General features: G+C 54.3%; 1 protein-coding gene across 9 annotated transcripts in view; it reads right to left on the bottom strand.

Moving 5' to 3' along the window:
• The window catches only part of MSI2 (musashi RNA binding protein 2), a 387,367-nt gene that overhangs the window by 42,423 nt on the left and 328,202 nt on the right, over positions 1-16,742 (bottom strand). For 8 of the 9 annotated variants that reach the window (XR_015721318.1, XM_087854525.1, XM_045773328.2 and 5 more), the window contains exon 10: positions 9,025-9,099. Coding sequence is in view for 8 of the 9 variants with exons in the window: in XM_087854525.1 (XP_087710651.1) it covers positions 9,025-9,099 (75 nt within the window). In the remaining variant the exon portion in view is untranslated. Of the gene's footprint in view, positions 1-3,925; positions 5,362-9,024; positions 9,100-16,742 lie in introns of those variants that run through there. The other variant, XM_045773334.2, reaches the window with a different exon arrangement.

The raw sequence follows: 16,742 nt of genomic DNA, 5'->3' as shown, positions 1-16,742 counted from the left end.
GCAGGGCGGGGGTAGATGGGCTCAGTGGGTGCAGCGCTCAGCCCCCAGGAGGAGGAGGGACGAAGCCAGGCCCGCAGCCTTCCCCATGCTGCCCCTGCCTCTGCCTCTGCCGGAGCCCCTCCTTCTTTGGACACGACCACCCCCCTCTTTCCCCAAGCCCTAGATCATGCCTGATCCCAGGGCCCCTCTTAACAACCCACGAGGAAAGGGAGTGGGGCAAGGATCGATAGCCCCATTGGACAGATGGGGACACGGAGGCCCAGAGGAGGCCTTACTCTCCCAGAAAGCTGGGGGCAGGCGCCCTGGGAGGCCACAGTGCTCCGGGCTTTCGCATGGGGAGCTGTGCGCTCCTTTGGTTACATTTCCCTTTATTTATGCAGAGGAGCTTCAAGAGGCACAGAAAGCTGATCGAAAGTGAAACCCGCAATTCACGTCAATTCAGATCGCTCCAATTCATTTCCGCAAACATTTATTAAGTGCCTATTAGGCCCTGCGCTCTGCTTTCATCTGGGAATAGTGTTAGCTCCTGATTCTCCACGCGGAGGGAAGGTGCTGCAGCCAGGCCCACGCACGGGTTCCCGGCAGCCCTCAGCCAGGATTCAGGGCTGGGGTGACATCTCACCCCTCTGTCTTCTTCCAGAGCAGCGGACCTGCTTCCCTGACTGAGCCTGCCCTTCCCATTCAAACAGAGGACAAGCCCCCAGGACACACAGGGCCAGGGGGCCGGAGGGGCGGGGGGCACGGGCCGCAGAATGAGCTAGCTTGTGATTGAAAATCTGCCCCTGCATCCAATCTGGGAAGGGCGTAATCCCTGGAGACAAGCGTGAGGGCTGTAGGGCTGTGCGGATCAGGGCGGACGACGAACAGATGTGCGGGGGCTGCCCGGTCACGAGGGGCCTTCTTTACAAGGGAGCGTTTGTTTATAGACCCCAAACACCTCGCTGCGGGTGCCCAGGGCACATGGGCCCAAGGTTCCGTCCGAGTACCTGGGAAGCCAACCACATCTTAGCAGTTCAAGGTCGGCCAACGTTGGGGGCGGGGCAGGAAGAAGGGGTGGATGGAAGGGCGCTGGAGTTGTTCCCTGCAGTGGTCCAGGTGACCAATCTAGGCAGGATCCTAGGCCTGTGGGGTGGCAGCCAACGGCGTTTCTGAACACCTCACAAGATGTCATAAACCAGACGGAACCGACAAGGTTGGTTCAGGAAACAGCCCATTGCCCATGGCCAAGGCCGTTCTCCCCAGTCAGCCAGTTTACAGCAAACGCCCTCCCCTCCCGAGAGCATGGGCTCTCTGCACTCTGCTTTCCACATTCAAGCCACGGCCTTCAGGACAAGACCGACCACTAAGCCTGACTTTGCTCAGACCAGCTGGACCTGACCGGAGCCGACCTTGCTGCAGTCCCTACTGAGGCTTCTTCTCCAGAGGGCACACGGTGTCCCTGAGCTCCTGCACCTCTCCTCAGACCACACCCACCTCCCTCTGTGTGAAACATAATGGCCATCTTCTAGAGTGACCGAAAATCCCCTGGCACCCAAGAACCATTAGACGAATAAGGAAGGCGAAATCCGTGGCGAGTGGGCACGAGTCCCCGATCCAGCAACCCTGCAGGCATCGCTAATCAATCACAGCCCCTCTTTCTGCTGAGTGAGGACTTGGCCCCGAAATTGCCCTGAAGCCAGTTCTCCAGGTGGCCAGTAGCCATCAGTCAATATCCGCACCCGAGATGAAACCTGTTTTCTGTCGCTGGAGAGGTACAAGCACAAACTGGAACTTCCAGAACCCGAGTCCCAGGGTGTCCCCGCCTGGAAGGGGCATTGCCTGGCTGCTCCCCCATGAACTGTCCTAGGAGGGAGGTGGGAGCACTGAGCTATGTGATACCAACCTGGCTGAAGGACCCCTGCAGGGCCACCGGCCAGCCTGAGGCAGGGAGAGGAATGGAGCCAAGAGAGTGTGAGTCAGAGGGGAGGGGAGAGGAGAGGAAGTGAAGGTGCAGGAGAAAGGGAACAGAGGTCACCCTGTGGTTTCTCCACTGGCCCCCACCTCTCTGATTCACTTTGGCAATTGAATCACCTTACTCCTCTACTTAAAATCCCCTAAGGGCTTTCCGCTTGCTTTCAGGATTAGATCTGAATTCCTGAATGTGACTCACAAGCCCACCATGACTCACCCCTGCTGCCCTCTTTAGCCTCGTCTGCCCACACCTCCCACCGCAAACTGCTCCCGTAAGCTGCCCATACTCTGGAATCGACGTAATCCGTGGGACATGGGCTGCTTCCTCTCTCAGGTTTGTGGCAGATTGCTAGGTATCCTGTATTACTCTACTTTTATTATTATCCCATATATACTCCACTTTTCTTCCTTAGTACAGAATCCCGTTTTTAGCTGACATGTGGTTACCTAAAATAAAGACATTTCTGAGGATCCCTTGTAGCTAAAACTAGTCATGTGACTAAAATCAAATCAATGGATCTAAGCAGAGTGCCATACGTGAATCCTGAGAAGTAGTATTAAAGGGAAGAGATGTGCTCTTCTGGGATGAGTATGTAATGGCTGGAGCTTGGGCAGCCTTCTTAGACTATGAGGTGGAGTCTTATGTTGAAGAGACTGGAACATGAAGATAAAAGAAACCCAGACCTCTAATACTGTGAAACCAAATCCAGGCCTCTTTTACATGAGAGAGAGAAACAAATTATTTTGTTTAGCCATCACTACTTTGTGTTTTCTTACTTTTTTGTGTTCTTTCTTTCTTAAAACCACCTGATTCAGTGTCTAAGCATGTCATTTCTCTGTCCGGGATATATTTCCTTTCTTTATTTACATAGCTAATTTTGTGTGGCTTTGCAAGATCCAGGTCTGATGTCACCTTTTCTAAGGGGCCATTCCTGACAGCACCCTAGGCTGGACAAGCAGCCACCGTTGTCCCCTTGTAGCAAAGAGTGATTCCCTCTTTCTAGCTAAGCACCTGTCTCATGATGGTCACTGGGTCTGATGACTGGTTCTCTCTCCCCCGGCTGGACTATGAGCATCTTGAAGGAGGGAGTCTCATTCATGTCTAGATAGCTGGGATCTAATCCAGTGCCTGACGATGAGTAAAGGGGGAGGGATGGAGGGGCAGGGATGGGGCGTAAGGGTGGGAAAGAAGTCCCAGCAATTCTCTGGCTTCCCTCGGGGGGATCCTACAGCATTTCTTTCACGGATAAGCAGATCCACCAATAGGCAGCTCTGCTGAGGTTGATGAGGAAGAGACAACCACTCTGGAGAGCGGCATAATAAGAAGACGATTTCTAAAACTTCTGGCTGCATAGCATTTACCAATTTACAAGGCATGCTGACATGTATCCCTCCATCCTACTTAATTCTAACAACCACTTAGGCACTATTATTATTCCCAGGGCTGCAAGGGTTACATCACTCGCTCCAGGTCACATGGTACTACATGGCCAAGTGGGGGACCTGGAAACGAGGTCCTTCTCGCTTCACGTCCAGCAACACTGGGGACCTCCCCCAACCTGCACCATTCAGGGGAGTTCTCAAGGCAAACCACGGGCAAACTGCACACCGGCCAGCGCGCACGAGCACGTGCATGAGCTCACGTACACCTGGTGCACAGATGTGAGACGCTCCAGATGTTCCAGCGGCATCTTCCCTGGAGGGCAAGAGTGATGGCAGATAAGGGGCATGGGGGCGGGCCACGCAGCTGCTGTGCGCAGATGCTCTGCCCCTCTGCTCAAGGACAGGACCACCCCGAGCAAGTGCAGGGGACGTGAGGCAGCGGGGAGGGCTGGGGACAGGCGGCAGCCAGGGAGAGTCCGCATGCTTTCACAAACTGCGCTAGGCTGTTATCGGGACCGGCTATTTAGTGCATTGACCTCCCCCGGAGCGAGAACAGGACACTGCAGGCTAAGAGACGGCAGCACACAGCATGTCCGTGGTAAACAATTTATTTTTCTACCTCAGTCGCTTACAGGGGGAAAAAATAAAACGTCATTAGGGAGCAGCACAGATGAACTATTTACAGAAATGAAGAAAATTCACAATGGCTAAAATGTGGGTGAGGCGAGCATACTAGGACAAGTTCACGAAAGCAAAGCAATTCATAGCAAATAAAGCGGGGGTGGGGGTGGGAAGCCATACAGAATTGTTTAAAAAAAAAAAAACAGCACTCATGAAAAAGCCTGCGGGAAAATAACAGGAAACTAACCAATGATTACATCGAGCATCTTTAAAGAGATGAGCAAAACCACACAGGTAGGGTCTCAAGGACAGACATTCGAACAGATGGATTTGCTCATACCAAATGCATCCAGTGGAAGCAGGCGGGTCACTTCTCACAAACTATGAGCGTAAACAAGGCGGTGGCTCTTGCGGGCCCTGCGGAGCTGTACTTCGTGAATCCAAGTGAGGGGGACTATTTCAAATGGGGACGTGGGGGGGGTCAGGGCCATGGGAAAAGCAAACCCTTCTCGGAGTGACTGATCATCGGGGGTGCCGGCCTGATCAGGATCGGCCCCGTGTTCTGTCCCCTCCTACCCTGGCGGGCCCAGAGGCCCCGATCCCAGCAGTGACTGCAAGGCCACTGTGGACGGGATGCTGGGGAGGGAGGGGCCTGGCGTGGATCTGCGGCCACACTGCCGGAGATGCAGCAAATGCCCCGGTGATGACACTGTCCCTTCTCAAAGACACGTGTACCTTATTATTACGGCTAATGGCCATGGAGGGACCGGCCCCCGGGGACAAAGACAACCAGATCACGATGGTTTCTCAGATATAGTTTTTCTTCCAGATTACGTTTTTCACATTAGTATTTACGGAACAGGGTGTGTGTGTTTGCTCACTGTTGGTACTGTCTCCACAGGACACAGGTGCTCTGAGACACCTATCCCCAGCGCTTGCGGGGTTCCAGCTCTAAAAGCTCACCCCGTGAAATGCCCCAGGAAGCCCATTTGGTCACTATTTAAAATAATTTGATGCTGTTTCCTGGATTCCCCTGAGGAGGCTCTACAAAGTTGGTGAGAAGTCTCCCTCTGGCCCCGTTACATTCAGGGGGGATGGGGGAGAGGGGAAGGAGGGGGGGACGTTCACAGTGTGCACAAGAAGCGAAAATGGGAAGGGACTGCAGGAAAAAAATTTTTAAACTGAGTGAAGCAATGAGGACATGAGTCTCTTCCAAGAATTAAAAATGAGAAAAAGAACATTCGTTCAAACAGGCAGCTAGGACAGTCTCAGTGGACACTGACAGCAGCTGGGGTGCCCCGGCCGGGACTGTGTCCTCTCTCTAGCAATGGTAGCAAACCCCAATGTGTTATGCCTCTCTTAAGAGCTAGTTGATAAAAATTATGTCTTGTGAAATCGGCAAATAGTCTGCAAAGTGAAATAAGAACAGAAATTAACAGATTAAACTGAAATGAGTCCAGAAGGGGGAGGGGGAAGAGAGGAAACAGGGGAGGCCACTGATGAGGATTATAATTATTTGAGCCCCAGTACTGAGCCGGGGGAGGGTCAGGGGGTGGTACATGGGGGGCATCTGGGCCTGGGAAGAAGGAACTACTTCCATAGTGGTGGGTAATCCCTCAGTCTTTCTAGAAAAGAACTACTCCTCACTCTGACAATTATCCACTGGCGTCGCGCCCTCCTCATCGGAGCATCTCACTGAACCACATCGAGTGCTCAAGGTGAGCCGAGGCGGGCGCCTCCGTGCGGCCCAGGAGAGGAGGGGGTATTCACGGAAAGGGCCTGCGCAGGTGACACGCAGGGCCCTTTGTCTGACAGGGGACCCCGGGGACACAGTCTGCGAGTGCACACACGCAGGCTGAAGAGCCTCAGCAGGTCTCGGGGGCCAGGGCGTCCTGTCATTTCTCCTGGCTAGCGCACGCTGCCCCACCAGGGGCTGGGAGGGGTGCGGTGTCCACACACACGGTGAGAGACTGGAGGTGGGACGTCGGTGAAGTGGTACACGGTGAGGACACGGAAAAGACAGACCTCAAAACAGAAACCGCAAAGCAGTCTAGTGGTGACAGCTGTGCTGTCACGGGCTCACAGTACCCCAGGGTTCGGGGAGGAGTCAACAGAGTCAACCGGACAGGTGAGCGGAGGGCAGATTTGGGCCGCCCTCCTCTGGGCTGTCCCTCTGCACCCCAACCTCCTCACCAGACCCTCTAAAACACTCCTTATTGGTACAGGGCAAGAGATGGATGTCAGAACGTTCCAGAGCTCCCCTAACTCAGAGACCCCATCCTGGGCTGGAGGCTCCAGGCAGGATCACGTTTAGTTTTTGAGGGGAGCCACCACATCATGAGCTCTTGATGGGAACACCATAGGTGACTACCTAGGCTGCTTGGGGACAGGGGACAGAGCAGCAGCCAGGTCCAGCAGCTGGGCCACCCTCTTCCCGGCCTGGGGCTACTCCACACACGGACCCGCCCTAACAGCAGGTGGCCTCACTCTTGTGGCCACTGACAGCCTCTTTGTGGCCATCGGTGAGAACACAAGAGACCTTCAGGGTGAGAACTGGAAGGATGGGGAATGGAGAGTCTGATGGCTGGGGGAGGAGAGAATAGCCACGTCCCACGGGTCAGGAAGCCCCTGTCCAGACATTTGAATGCCCCATTCCTGCCGTAATCAAATCCAGCTGACTGCACTAAGTTGCAGGAGCTAATGACTGTGACATCCAGGCCCTGGACATGGTCACTCCTAGCCCACTCCCAGTCCCTTACACCCCTGCTCTGTTCCCAAAGCCTTGGCTTATGGTGAAGAGCTGGGCACAGCTGGGAGACTCTATCTCATCCTACCCAGCCTTGTTTGGTCACTCTTGCATACGTGTCCGTTGAGGACAGATCCAAGGACACAGATCCCTGAGACAGAGCCCTTCGCACGGGATACACTTTGTCATCCCTCAAATTATTCCACGTTAGGATCCCCCAACTCTCCCTGCCTGGGACTAGTACCACACCGAGGGGGCAATGGCAACCTGATTGTGCAGGGAGGCAAGCAGATGAAAGGCTTTCCTGAAACTGCCACCAGCTTCTGGGCTGAGGAGGACAGGTAAGAAATGAACAGGGACAATGACGTGGCAGGTCTCCGTGGAAGGGACAGTGTGTATGCATGCATATCTGTGTGTGGACCATGCACTGCCCCCCTTCTTCATGCTCCAGAATGGCACCATCCGATAGAATTTCCCATGGTGATGGAAATGTTCTACAGGCAGTGCTAACTGTAGCCACTAGCCACGTGTGGCTGTTGAGTGAGTGAAGTGTGGCTAGTGTGACTGAGAAACTGGAATTTTCATTTTACTTCATTTTAATTTAAATCTAAATTATAGTAGCTACGTGTGGTTAGTGGGACCGTACTGGATAGACAGACACTAGAGAGAGAGAGACAGACCATCTGGGTCTAAATCGTAGCCCTGCTCCTTGCTGCGAATGAGCCCTGGAACAGGGTTTTCTACCTCTCTAGGCCTCGGGGTCCCCATCCGTAGATGGGACGACCTAGCAGAGCGGCAGACTTCTCTGGCCTGCCTCGAGAGGCCCACGGCCACCGCAGCGCAGCCAGCTGTGGCAGAGGAACAGGGGTCCCACCCTGATGCGGACGCTGGCCCCAGGGGACACGCTCATGGGGAAGTCTCCCCACTCACACTCCTCCATCCGGGACTGCTGCTACTGTACCTGCCTCCCCCACCCCTCTCACCCCCACAATCACAAAGGTGCACAGACCCCAAGGACTATCCTGCCCAAACCCCTTGTTTACAGAAGACAGAGATGAGGCCCAGAGATGTCGGGTGGCCTGCTGTGGCCGCGGGCAAGAGCCTAGGGCTTCCGTCGCTGATGGAGGATCTGTCCCCCACAGGGCATGGCTCTAAGTGCCGCAGATGCTTCCTGACCTCCTCTGAGATACCCTTTCCCACCCCAACACTCAGTCGGAGGTGTGCAAACGCTGGGTGAGACCCTCGCGCACCTCTCCCCGGCCCTCCTCCCTGACTTCAGGACGTGATACTCTAAAGGTCATGCCTATGCTCCCTGGGCCTCCAAGGCCTCTGGGTCCAGGCAGGACGACCAACCAGGTATGAAACTCTGCTGGAAGCCCAGCTTCCCACGGAAGCTCCTTCCTCAGCAGAGACCCCAAGAGGACAAAACTCCATTCCTAATGCCTTCTCTAGAAACTCTACCTGTCCTCTATACACAGACACCCTCCAAGCACCCCTGTACCCCTATATATCCTTGTCTATACTCCACATCTGGGAAAGGCTGGCTCACCCCTTCAGGGGACATGTAAAGCTCCATCAACATCGCTTCCTGCAGCACCCTCCCCCCCACCCCAGTAAGACCATGCCTGCCCTTGCTGCCTGCCTCTGGTGGGGGTCCCAGGCCTCCCAGCCACGTGGGAGCTGTGGCAGCCTGGGCACATAAGCGGACATTGTTGTGGGCTCTGCCTTGTCTCTGATGCCTATATGCAGGGGAGGCTAAATCTACACCCCCCCACCCAGGACAGCAAGCCCAAACCCCAACAGCACACCACAGGTACACACAGAAGGGCGTTGAAGCCAGGACCACCAGGCCGAGCTGGAGGAGGGGAGGGAGGGAGGGAGGGAGGGAGGGAGGGAGGGGGGGAGGAAGGAAGGAAGGAAGGAAGGAGAGAAGGAAGGTAGGCAGGAAAGTAGGAAGGTAGGCAGGTGGGAGGGAGACAGGAGATGAGGGAGGCAGAGGGTAAGAGTCCAGTCTAGCCGGAGAGCCTGTAACAGGTTCCAGACCATGAAGGGTGGGTAGAGGGAGGGTCCTGACTCAGCTCTTTCCCTTTCCCCCCCGAAAGCTGCCACTCTCAAATACCCAGCACCAAGGCGGTACTTCAGTTAATCAGACACTGAGCTGCATCCTGCCCCCGGAGTTCAGTGGATTTGAACTTCAGCACCTCCAGGTCATTTCCTGAATGGATATGTGTACGAGCTGTGCTCTCTTTAGGGATCCTCCCGCCTCCCCGCCAATGCAGCCCATCTCCCGTGCTTCCAAAGCCCCGGGAGACAAAGACACTCACCTGGGAACTGATAGCCATAGCTAGGAGCAAATCCAGGGTAGCCGCGGCCATAGGTTGCCACAAAGTTGGGGTAGCCTTGAACACAGAGAGAAAGACCACAGTGGCGTTAGTAGAGCTGCCTTAGGCCTGGGGTGAAATCCCAGGGAGGGCAGAAATGAGGACAGCCTGGGTTATTTTCCTGCACAAAATGATTTGTCTCCCTCGAGGGTCTTTACCCAGGGCTCGAGTCCCCTCTCTACTGTGGCTGGGGGCACTGCTGTCAGCGTGCTGGTAATTAACCTGTATTTGGGCAGAGAGACCCCCAAAGCCCACGTACTTTCTGGAACCTACAGAGTAAATGCCACGCGTTAGCACCAAACAGAGGGCCTGAGCCCGGCTCTGACATTTGGAGAGCTTACCCTGAATGTACTTTACCTTAAAGCTATTGACAGCAGGAGATTAAAGTCCTTGTAATGCCTCCTCCCAAGGCAGCAGACAGCGGTGCCAGCACCAGACAAAGCGTGAGTATTCAGGGGTCAGAGTTTTGGGGCAAAACTCACGGCTGACCCTGTGCTTCTGGAAAACCCCTGGGCTTAATGAGCCATGGCCCAGGGGAGGCAGAGTCCTGGGGGCTGCATCCAAGCACAGATATTCCAGCATCTTCCCAAGAACCTCATCCCCCACCCCCCTGAAACTTCGAGGGACTGGTTGGGTTAAAATGTGCTCCAGGAAGCATGGCCCAAACCCAGAAGCCTCACACCACACGCTGTAATGGGTGCTTCATGGCAAGCGTTATTTTCCACAGGATCTCTGTAGACAACCCAGGGGATGATCCGTGAACTGTGCGCTGCCTGTGGAAATGGCTGCTGGGCTGCGTGTGAGCAAACCGCTGGCATGTTCTGGTGCTAGTGTGGCCCCTCTGTGATCTAGCATGAAACCGTCCGTGAGCAGTCCCCTGGCTCTCAACTCTGCGCTGTGCTCGCTCAGGCTACTTCACCGCCTATGTCCCGCCCTCTTGACTCAGCGACAGAGAAGGCTGGTGTGTAGCCCTCTTGGACAGATTCCACCAGGCAAAGGAGGCCCACGGGTTCCCCCCTGTTCCCATCCCACCAGGCTCACGTTGCCTCCCTCCGTTCAGTGTTTGGGAATCGCAGTATGTTCATGCTCTTCAAAGCCTCCACGGCCAACCTCCCGCCACCCACAACCAACCACCCAACCACCACCAACAGCTGGACTTTTGCTTTGACCTCTGAGGCGGATATTTGCGGTTGTTTTTTTGGCTGCCCAGTACCGGAACCCCTTCTCTGAGTCTGAGTCTTACAGAGAGGTCTGCCTCCCATCACGGAAGCAGAAAAGGGCACGCTCCTGCTCTCTCTGAGCCAGGCAGCTGGGAAGCAGGCTGTGAACCTGGGTCTGGCCCATGGAAGCCTTCCATTTCTGGGGCTAGTGCGGCAGAGGAAGAGACAGTGATTCAGAATTCATTCTGGTGTCTTCAGCACGAGCCCAGCACCCAGTGGTGGCAACAGGGGCCCCTGACCAGGTCATTCCTGGGTTTCCCTGGGTTGAGCTGACCACCCAGCTCCCCAGTTACTGCCTATTCTCCAGCCTTCCTGGCAATCCTGTGCACTGCCAAGCCCCTTCCACTAATCTCCTTCTGCAGCCAGCTGTTTCTGTGGCTTATCACCAAGATGCTGGTAGAAAGTGGCTTTAATGGGTGGAGTTTTCATGCCCTCCAGCCACGAGGGCAGCAGTGACGGCTTTCCATATGTCTCCACAGCTTGATACAGCCACTTACACACCCCCAAATACGGGCTCTGGGGTCTCATCGTCCACGTCCCAAGTGCATGTGGGTACGTCACAAGCATTTTCTGACCTGCGGCGAGGACTAAAGGAACAGGCTCATTCATGCGGTTCCACCTGGGGTGCACCCTGGCATCGTGCGTTCCAGTTAGCAGGTCTTCCTGCTGCCTGTTCAGAGAGCTTTTATGCCTTAGAGGCCCAGGGATGGGACCCACCTTTCCTCACTTGCCCATGCGTGGCGGTGTCACAGCTTCCGCTTGACCAGTGGATCTGTCATCGGACCCAGAAGAGAGGCTTGCTCTTGTGGGCGTCAGGAGACTTGGGGTCCAGGCTTGCCTCTGGCCCAAGGCCACACCCTTGGGGGGGGGGTCTTCCTCATCCTCTGACAGCTTGAGTCTTGCCATCTGTACAAAGCTTGGTGAGTCCCTTGCAGCATTCTCAACTGAGACCCCCTGTGGCTCCCTTCCCTTCCCGTTTAGCCAGAGCCTTTCCAAATGTGCAGTCACGGCTCACTGGCCAACTGACCCGTCTCCACCTCAAAAGGGCCCAGCGTGTGTTCCTTCCCGGTGCTTGCTGTCTCCCTGGCAGAGGGCCGCTCAGACAAGCAGGATAACCGCGCAGCTTTGCGCTGCCCGCCGAGGAGCAGGCTATCCAAGTGTGACGCTCAGCTCCGGCCCCCCGGTGGGGAAAGAAAGGGACAGAGGGACGCAGCGGAGGCGGGGAGCCCAAAAGGCCTTCAGTGGATGCACGCACACTAGCTTCTTCCCTGGCATTTATGCCATGGCTGGCCAGCTCAGTTCTCCTCTGAATTAATCACCTGCTCTCAAATCAGATCTTTCATGACTAGATTTCTTAAACCATTATTTCAATAATATTGATAAACGGATTATATGCAAACAGCCAAATCATAGCTGCCTCGGGTCTTTCCTGGTGAAAAATGACTCCTTTGCTTCTAACTTCGGCACGAGGGGTCTGAAATATTTTAATCTGACAGCAGAAGTGTAGGCCCATGTTTCACCTTCCAGACTCCCTCGGGGCGGGTGGGGTGGCTGGGGGGTGGGACGCCCAGCCCCTCCCTGACTCAGGTCACCAGAACCATTCCCTATCTGCCTTCTTTCTGGCACACGCGACGGTCCTCGACAAGAAGGAAGACAAGCATGGTCCAGTTCACCCCAATTTGGGGCCTCACCCCAATCTTCCCGGACACGTCAATACTGTCTCCTGCACAACAAAGACGAGAATTTGGCATCTGCCAGAGTGGGGGATCTGATCTCCACCCCCCATCACAAACATCCTCTGGGTCAGGCAGATGAAATCATAAATTTATAATACAACATTACTTCAATTTTCCTCTTCATTTACTGCCGTGCAGCCCAGCTCTGCTCGAACGGCTCCCAGCCCCAGCCACACGGGGAAATTGGCTAGCTGCATATCAATAGCACATTAGAGCAGACCCATGTGGACGCTCCATCAAGCCACATTACAGCGAGATGACCCAGCCACCGCTTCCATTAGGAGCTGGGCCCCTCCCACACTGGGCACTGCACAATTTATGTGCTCCAGTACTCCGGATGCCTGATCAATCCCACAGTGATTATCTCTTGTCACTAAAGGAAAAACTAAGCCTGCCTGGATGACCACCTTTCTTGCAGACAGGCTTTCCACAGTGGGGGGGAAAAAAAGAAACTCAGAAATGAACAACAATTTGAATTTGCCAGGCAGATCATTTCAGGGCCACCTTTTGGTGATGCTGGCAGAGTTCTCAGAATTGTGGTTCTCGGGGCGCCTGGGTGGCTCAGTCGTTAAGCATCTGCCTTCAGCCCAGGGCGTGATCCCGGCGCTCTGGGATCGAGCCCCACATCAGGCTCCTCCAATGGGAGCCTGCTTCTTCCTCTCCCACTCCCCCTGCTTGTGTTCCCTCTCTCGCTGGCTGTCTCTCTCTCTCTCTCTCTCTCTGTCAAATAAATAAATAAAACCTTTAAAAAAAAAAAGAAAAGAAAAAAAACCCAGAATTGTGGTTCTGGATCTTTGCTCCAACTCTAGAAGATGTTGGTCTAACCCTGGAAGATGTTTGCATTCTAGGTGGGCCCATGACTCATCGTCTCCCAGGCTCTGTGACTCAGCTACCCAGTCATGGAAAACGGGTCCCACCAGGCCCCTGACTTGAGAGGACAAGAGACAAGGGCTGTTTATCCAGGGACCTGCCGGAGTGTGACATATATGCCACGTGGTATGCAGAGCACTGCCTGGGGTGCCACGTGGGCTCCACGAGGGAGGCATCCAGAGGCAACACCTAGTGCCCAGAGCCCTTCCCAGGCTGGGACGTGAAGGCCAATGTCAGACCCCAGGGTCATCCCGAGCCATGGGAGCATCTTTAGGCCTATGTTGTCCAATTTAAATGTAAGTCTAAACCATGATGAAAACCCCAGTTCCTCAGTCGTATGAGCCACATCTTCAGTGTTCAGTAGCCACATCAGCTAGTGGCTACCATCTTGGGCAGCGCCGATAGAGGCCCTCTCCACCACCACAGAAAGTTCTGGTGCACTGTGTTGTTCTAGAAGAAAACTGCAGAGCTGAATTTTTAGTTTCCTTTGTCCACCAGGAAACAGCTGAACAAATGGAGACCTCCTTGGGAATGACCTCAACAGACATTTTGGGGAAAGACAAATCCCAGCTGAAATTACAAATGGGTCTAGACATGCAGCTCTAAATTCCAGCCAATCTCCTTTGGGTCTGTCCGTGCACACCAGAAGATTACAGCTCCTCATCTCTTCTAGACGCTGATTTTTTTTTTTTTTTTTAATTTGCTCTCCTTTCAGAGGGGCTTAATGTCGGGGAACACTGGGTCAAGACTTGACAGGGGCTTCTCAGTAGGCGCACTGGTAAGAATGCCTCAGGCTTTCTTCAGCTGGTCTACACAGTCCCACTATTTCTGGGCCTGCAGGGTGAAGCTTTCCTTCCAGGCCTCAGCGAAGAGGTATTTTTCTACCAGTGGTATCAAGCATGTTCAGTAGTGTGCCCAGTGAGGTCAAGGCAGTTAGAGGCAGTAGGCTTACATGGCTGAGGGCTCAGTAGGCCGAAAGGAATAAAATATATCAACAATAATCATGTTTGCTTTTATTAAGTCTGCTTTCATGAAGAAAAACCAGAGAGTCCAGGGCACTGAGCTGGATCGCTCTGGGCACCTCTCGGCCGCCACGAGACAGCAAAACGAAGTCTGAAAGGCTGCGAAAAGACCTTTCCAACGGTTTTATTGATTTTGGTTTTGTCCAGCTCGAAGGCAGGGAGAGCTGCTCTGAGGAGGACCCCTCCTCTTCTCTCCTACATTCTTTTTAAGGAATTCCCACCAGGCTGATTATTCTACGGCTCTGTCAAAGGCCGTGAAAGCTGAAACCAAAACAGCTGTAGGTTTCCTCCCAAGAACGGATGCAGCCACATCAAGAGATCAAGCAAACATACCCGTGTAACTATACGCTCATCAGCTTCGCTTTGACGACACCCCCCAAAGTATGGAGAAAATCTTACAGGGTATTTAAAAATTAGTCACAGTTTCCAAGTCACTTACAGACCAGTGTACTGTCTCACTAAATGTCGGCTCCCTGAGATCAGCGACCTCACGCCCTGCGGCACCCTCAGCACCTAGAACAGTGCCTGGCCCTTAGCAGGTGCTCAGGAAATACTTGTTGAGCGAACGGACTGAAAAGCTTTAATGGCATATAGTCTCACATCTAAAAACCTGTCCAAGTGTTAGATATTCTTCTGCTCTTCTGACAACAAAAATTTACAGCACTAAAACTTTATTTCATTAATGAATTTTTAACAAACGTTTTTCTGCCTGCACCGAGTTCATCAACCAAACTGGCTGCTGCTGATCACAGTGATGACGTGGACACGTGACGGGTGATGGTGGCGATTCCAGGACCGATATGCCCCACGGAGGGGGTGATCCAGGTGACTTACGGGGACGTGTCAGGCCATCCCACCCCAGCAAGGGATCAGACACCGCCCGGTGTGACCATTTTCGAGGGAAGAAGCAAGGGCTTTAGTCACAGCACAGCAGATAGCACTCTGCTCGCCCAGAGTGTCCGGAGGCCCAGGATGCCAGGCTCTGCCAATGGGAGAAGCCGAGGGCGGCGCCGGGAGTCTCCAGCAAATGCATCAAAGGCTCACCGGAGACTCCAGTCTGGCTGAGATGGGAGAGGCCAACCAGGCCGTGACATTGCGTGTTTGTTCCCTGCGTGCTGTGCCCGCTTCACCCCTTCTGCCTGGGCCTCAGGCTGAGCTGGCTCTTGGCCGGGGGCATATTTTGGGAGCTCTGAGGAGGCCCATCTCAGCAGGTGCCCGAAGGCCCTTACCACAGTGGCTGCGGACTCAGAAGGCCCGGGGGGCTGATGAGGCATGGAGCCAGAGCACAGATCTTTGTCGGGAGGCAGAAACTCAAAGATAATCCAACTCCTTGGGCCGAGGGTCTGAGCAGAGCAGGAGGTGGCAGGTGCCACAGCACAAGCCACACCTGCAGGTCTGGCTGTGTTCCTGGCCACCGGCAGGAAGGGACGCCCCATGGAAGGGTGTTGGGCACCTGCTCGTGCGGGAATGCCTCAGGCTCCCCACTGCTTTACTAATAAGAGCTCCCAGTCTGAGTATATCCTACTGTGTCTTGTTGATCAGAAGACATACATTTATTTTCACACCTTAACATCTCTGAAAGGAGCTCTATGTCACAGGCATTGTGGTAAGCAAGCCATGGTACGGTTTAATTAACGGCATCTGTATTTTTCTTTTTCAATGTTTGCACAAAGATACATTTCACCACCCACAGCACCTTGGATTTGGTGGAATACAGCGCTGGCGGGGCACAAGATGGTTTCACTGATCCTCAACAACTCCAGGAAGTGAGAGTGTCCCATATCCCTATCTAAGGTTGGGGTAACTGACGGACAGAGCTGTTGGCACTTGTCCGAAGTCACGCAGCCCGTGGGGCCGGGAGTCCAGATCCCCTGGTTCTGAAGCCCCAAACCCTCCCCACTGGTTCACACAACCCCCACCTTGGTGGCAACTGGGCTGACACCATCGTTCCATCTAAAGGGCTCTCTGCTTGACTGGAGGAGAAGGAAAGCCTCTGTGACGTGAGGGGTGCTGGCTGAGGTCTGGGGTTCTGCCTGGAGGCAGCCTCAACAGAGCTACATGGGCCAAAGACAAATTAAGCGGCAGGGGTGTCGGTGGCAGGCGGTGGCCCAGGGGAGGTTATCACTCAAGGACTAACGAACTCACCATGACAACATTTTTAACCAACAATTACTTCTTCACTGCAGCTCAGGGAAGTCATGACTTCAACCATGAGAGACAGGGAAGAAGTGGGGGCGGAGGAGTAAGCACCCGCCATTCATCACCTATCCATCCCTTAATGAGCAGGAGCCAATCGGATGGCACTGGGAGAAGCACAAGGACCACGTGGGCTCGCCTACCAGCTGGGGTCAAAGCCCATCCTGGAGGCTCTGAGCCGGGCACTCCTCCTCACACACGCCCTGCGTGAACTTGGCCCCTCAGCCAGGCCAGTGGGCTCTCGGCGTTCCCCACTAGGATCCCCGCCTTCCAAGGCTGGTCCTGTCTGGATCACCCTGAGCTTGCTCATCCTTCTTAGCACGGTGAACAGGTCACCTCCACAGGGAGGTACTCCCTGATTCCTCAGCCTAATTTCCACTCTTCATGATGTGCTCTTAAAGCACCCCTGACTCTATTACGGCTAACTAGCTGTTAACGGCTGTCACACTTACTACACCATAAGCTCCTGAGGGCAGGGACCACATCTGCCTTGTCAAACACTGTCTCCCAGTGCCAGCCCAGGGCGAGGCATGCATGCAGCAGGTGCTCAAAGCCTACTGCTGATGAGCACCTTCTGCATTCAACAAAGCCTCCCCCTGCGTGGGCTTCCATTATGG

The sequence above is a fragment of the Ursus americanus genome, chromosome 23, assembly GCF_024610735.1.
Source record: "Ursus americanus isolate L20-20 chromosome 23, mUrsAme1.1.p, whole genome shotgun sequence".
Taxonomy (NCBI): Eukaryota; Metazoa; Chordata; class Mammalia; order Carnivora; family Ursidae; genus Ursus; species Ursus americanus.
This window is presented reverse-complemented; position numbering and strand designations above follow the sequence as displayed.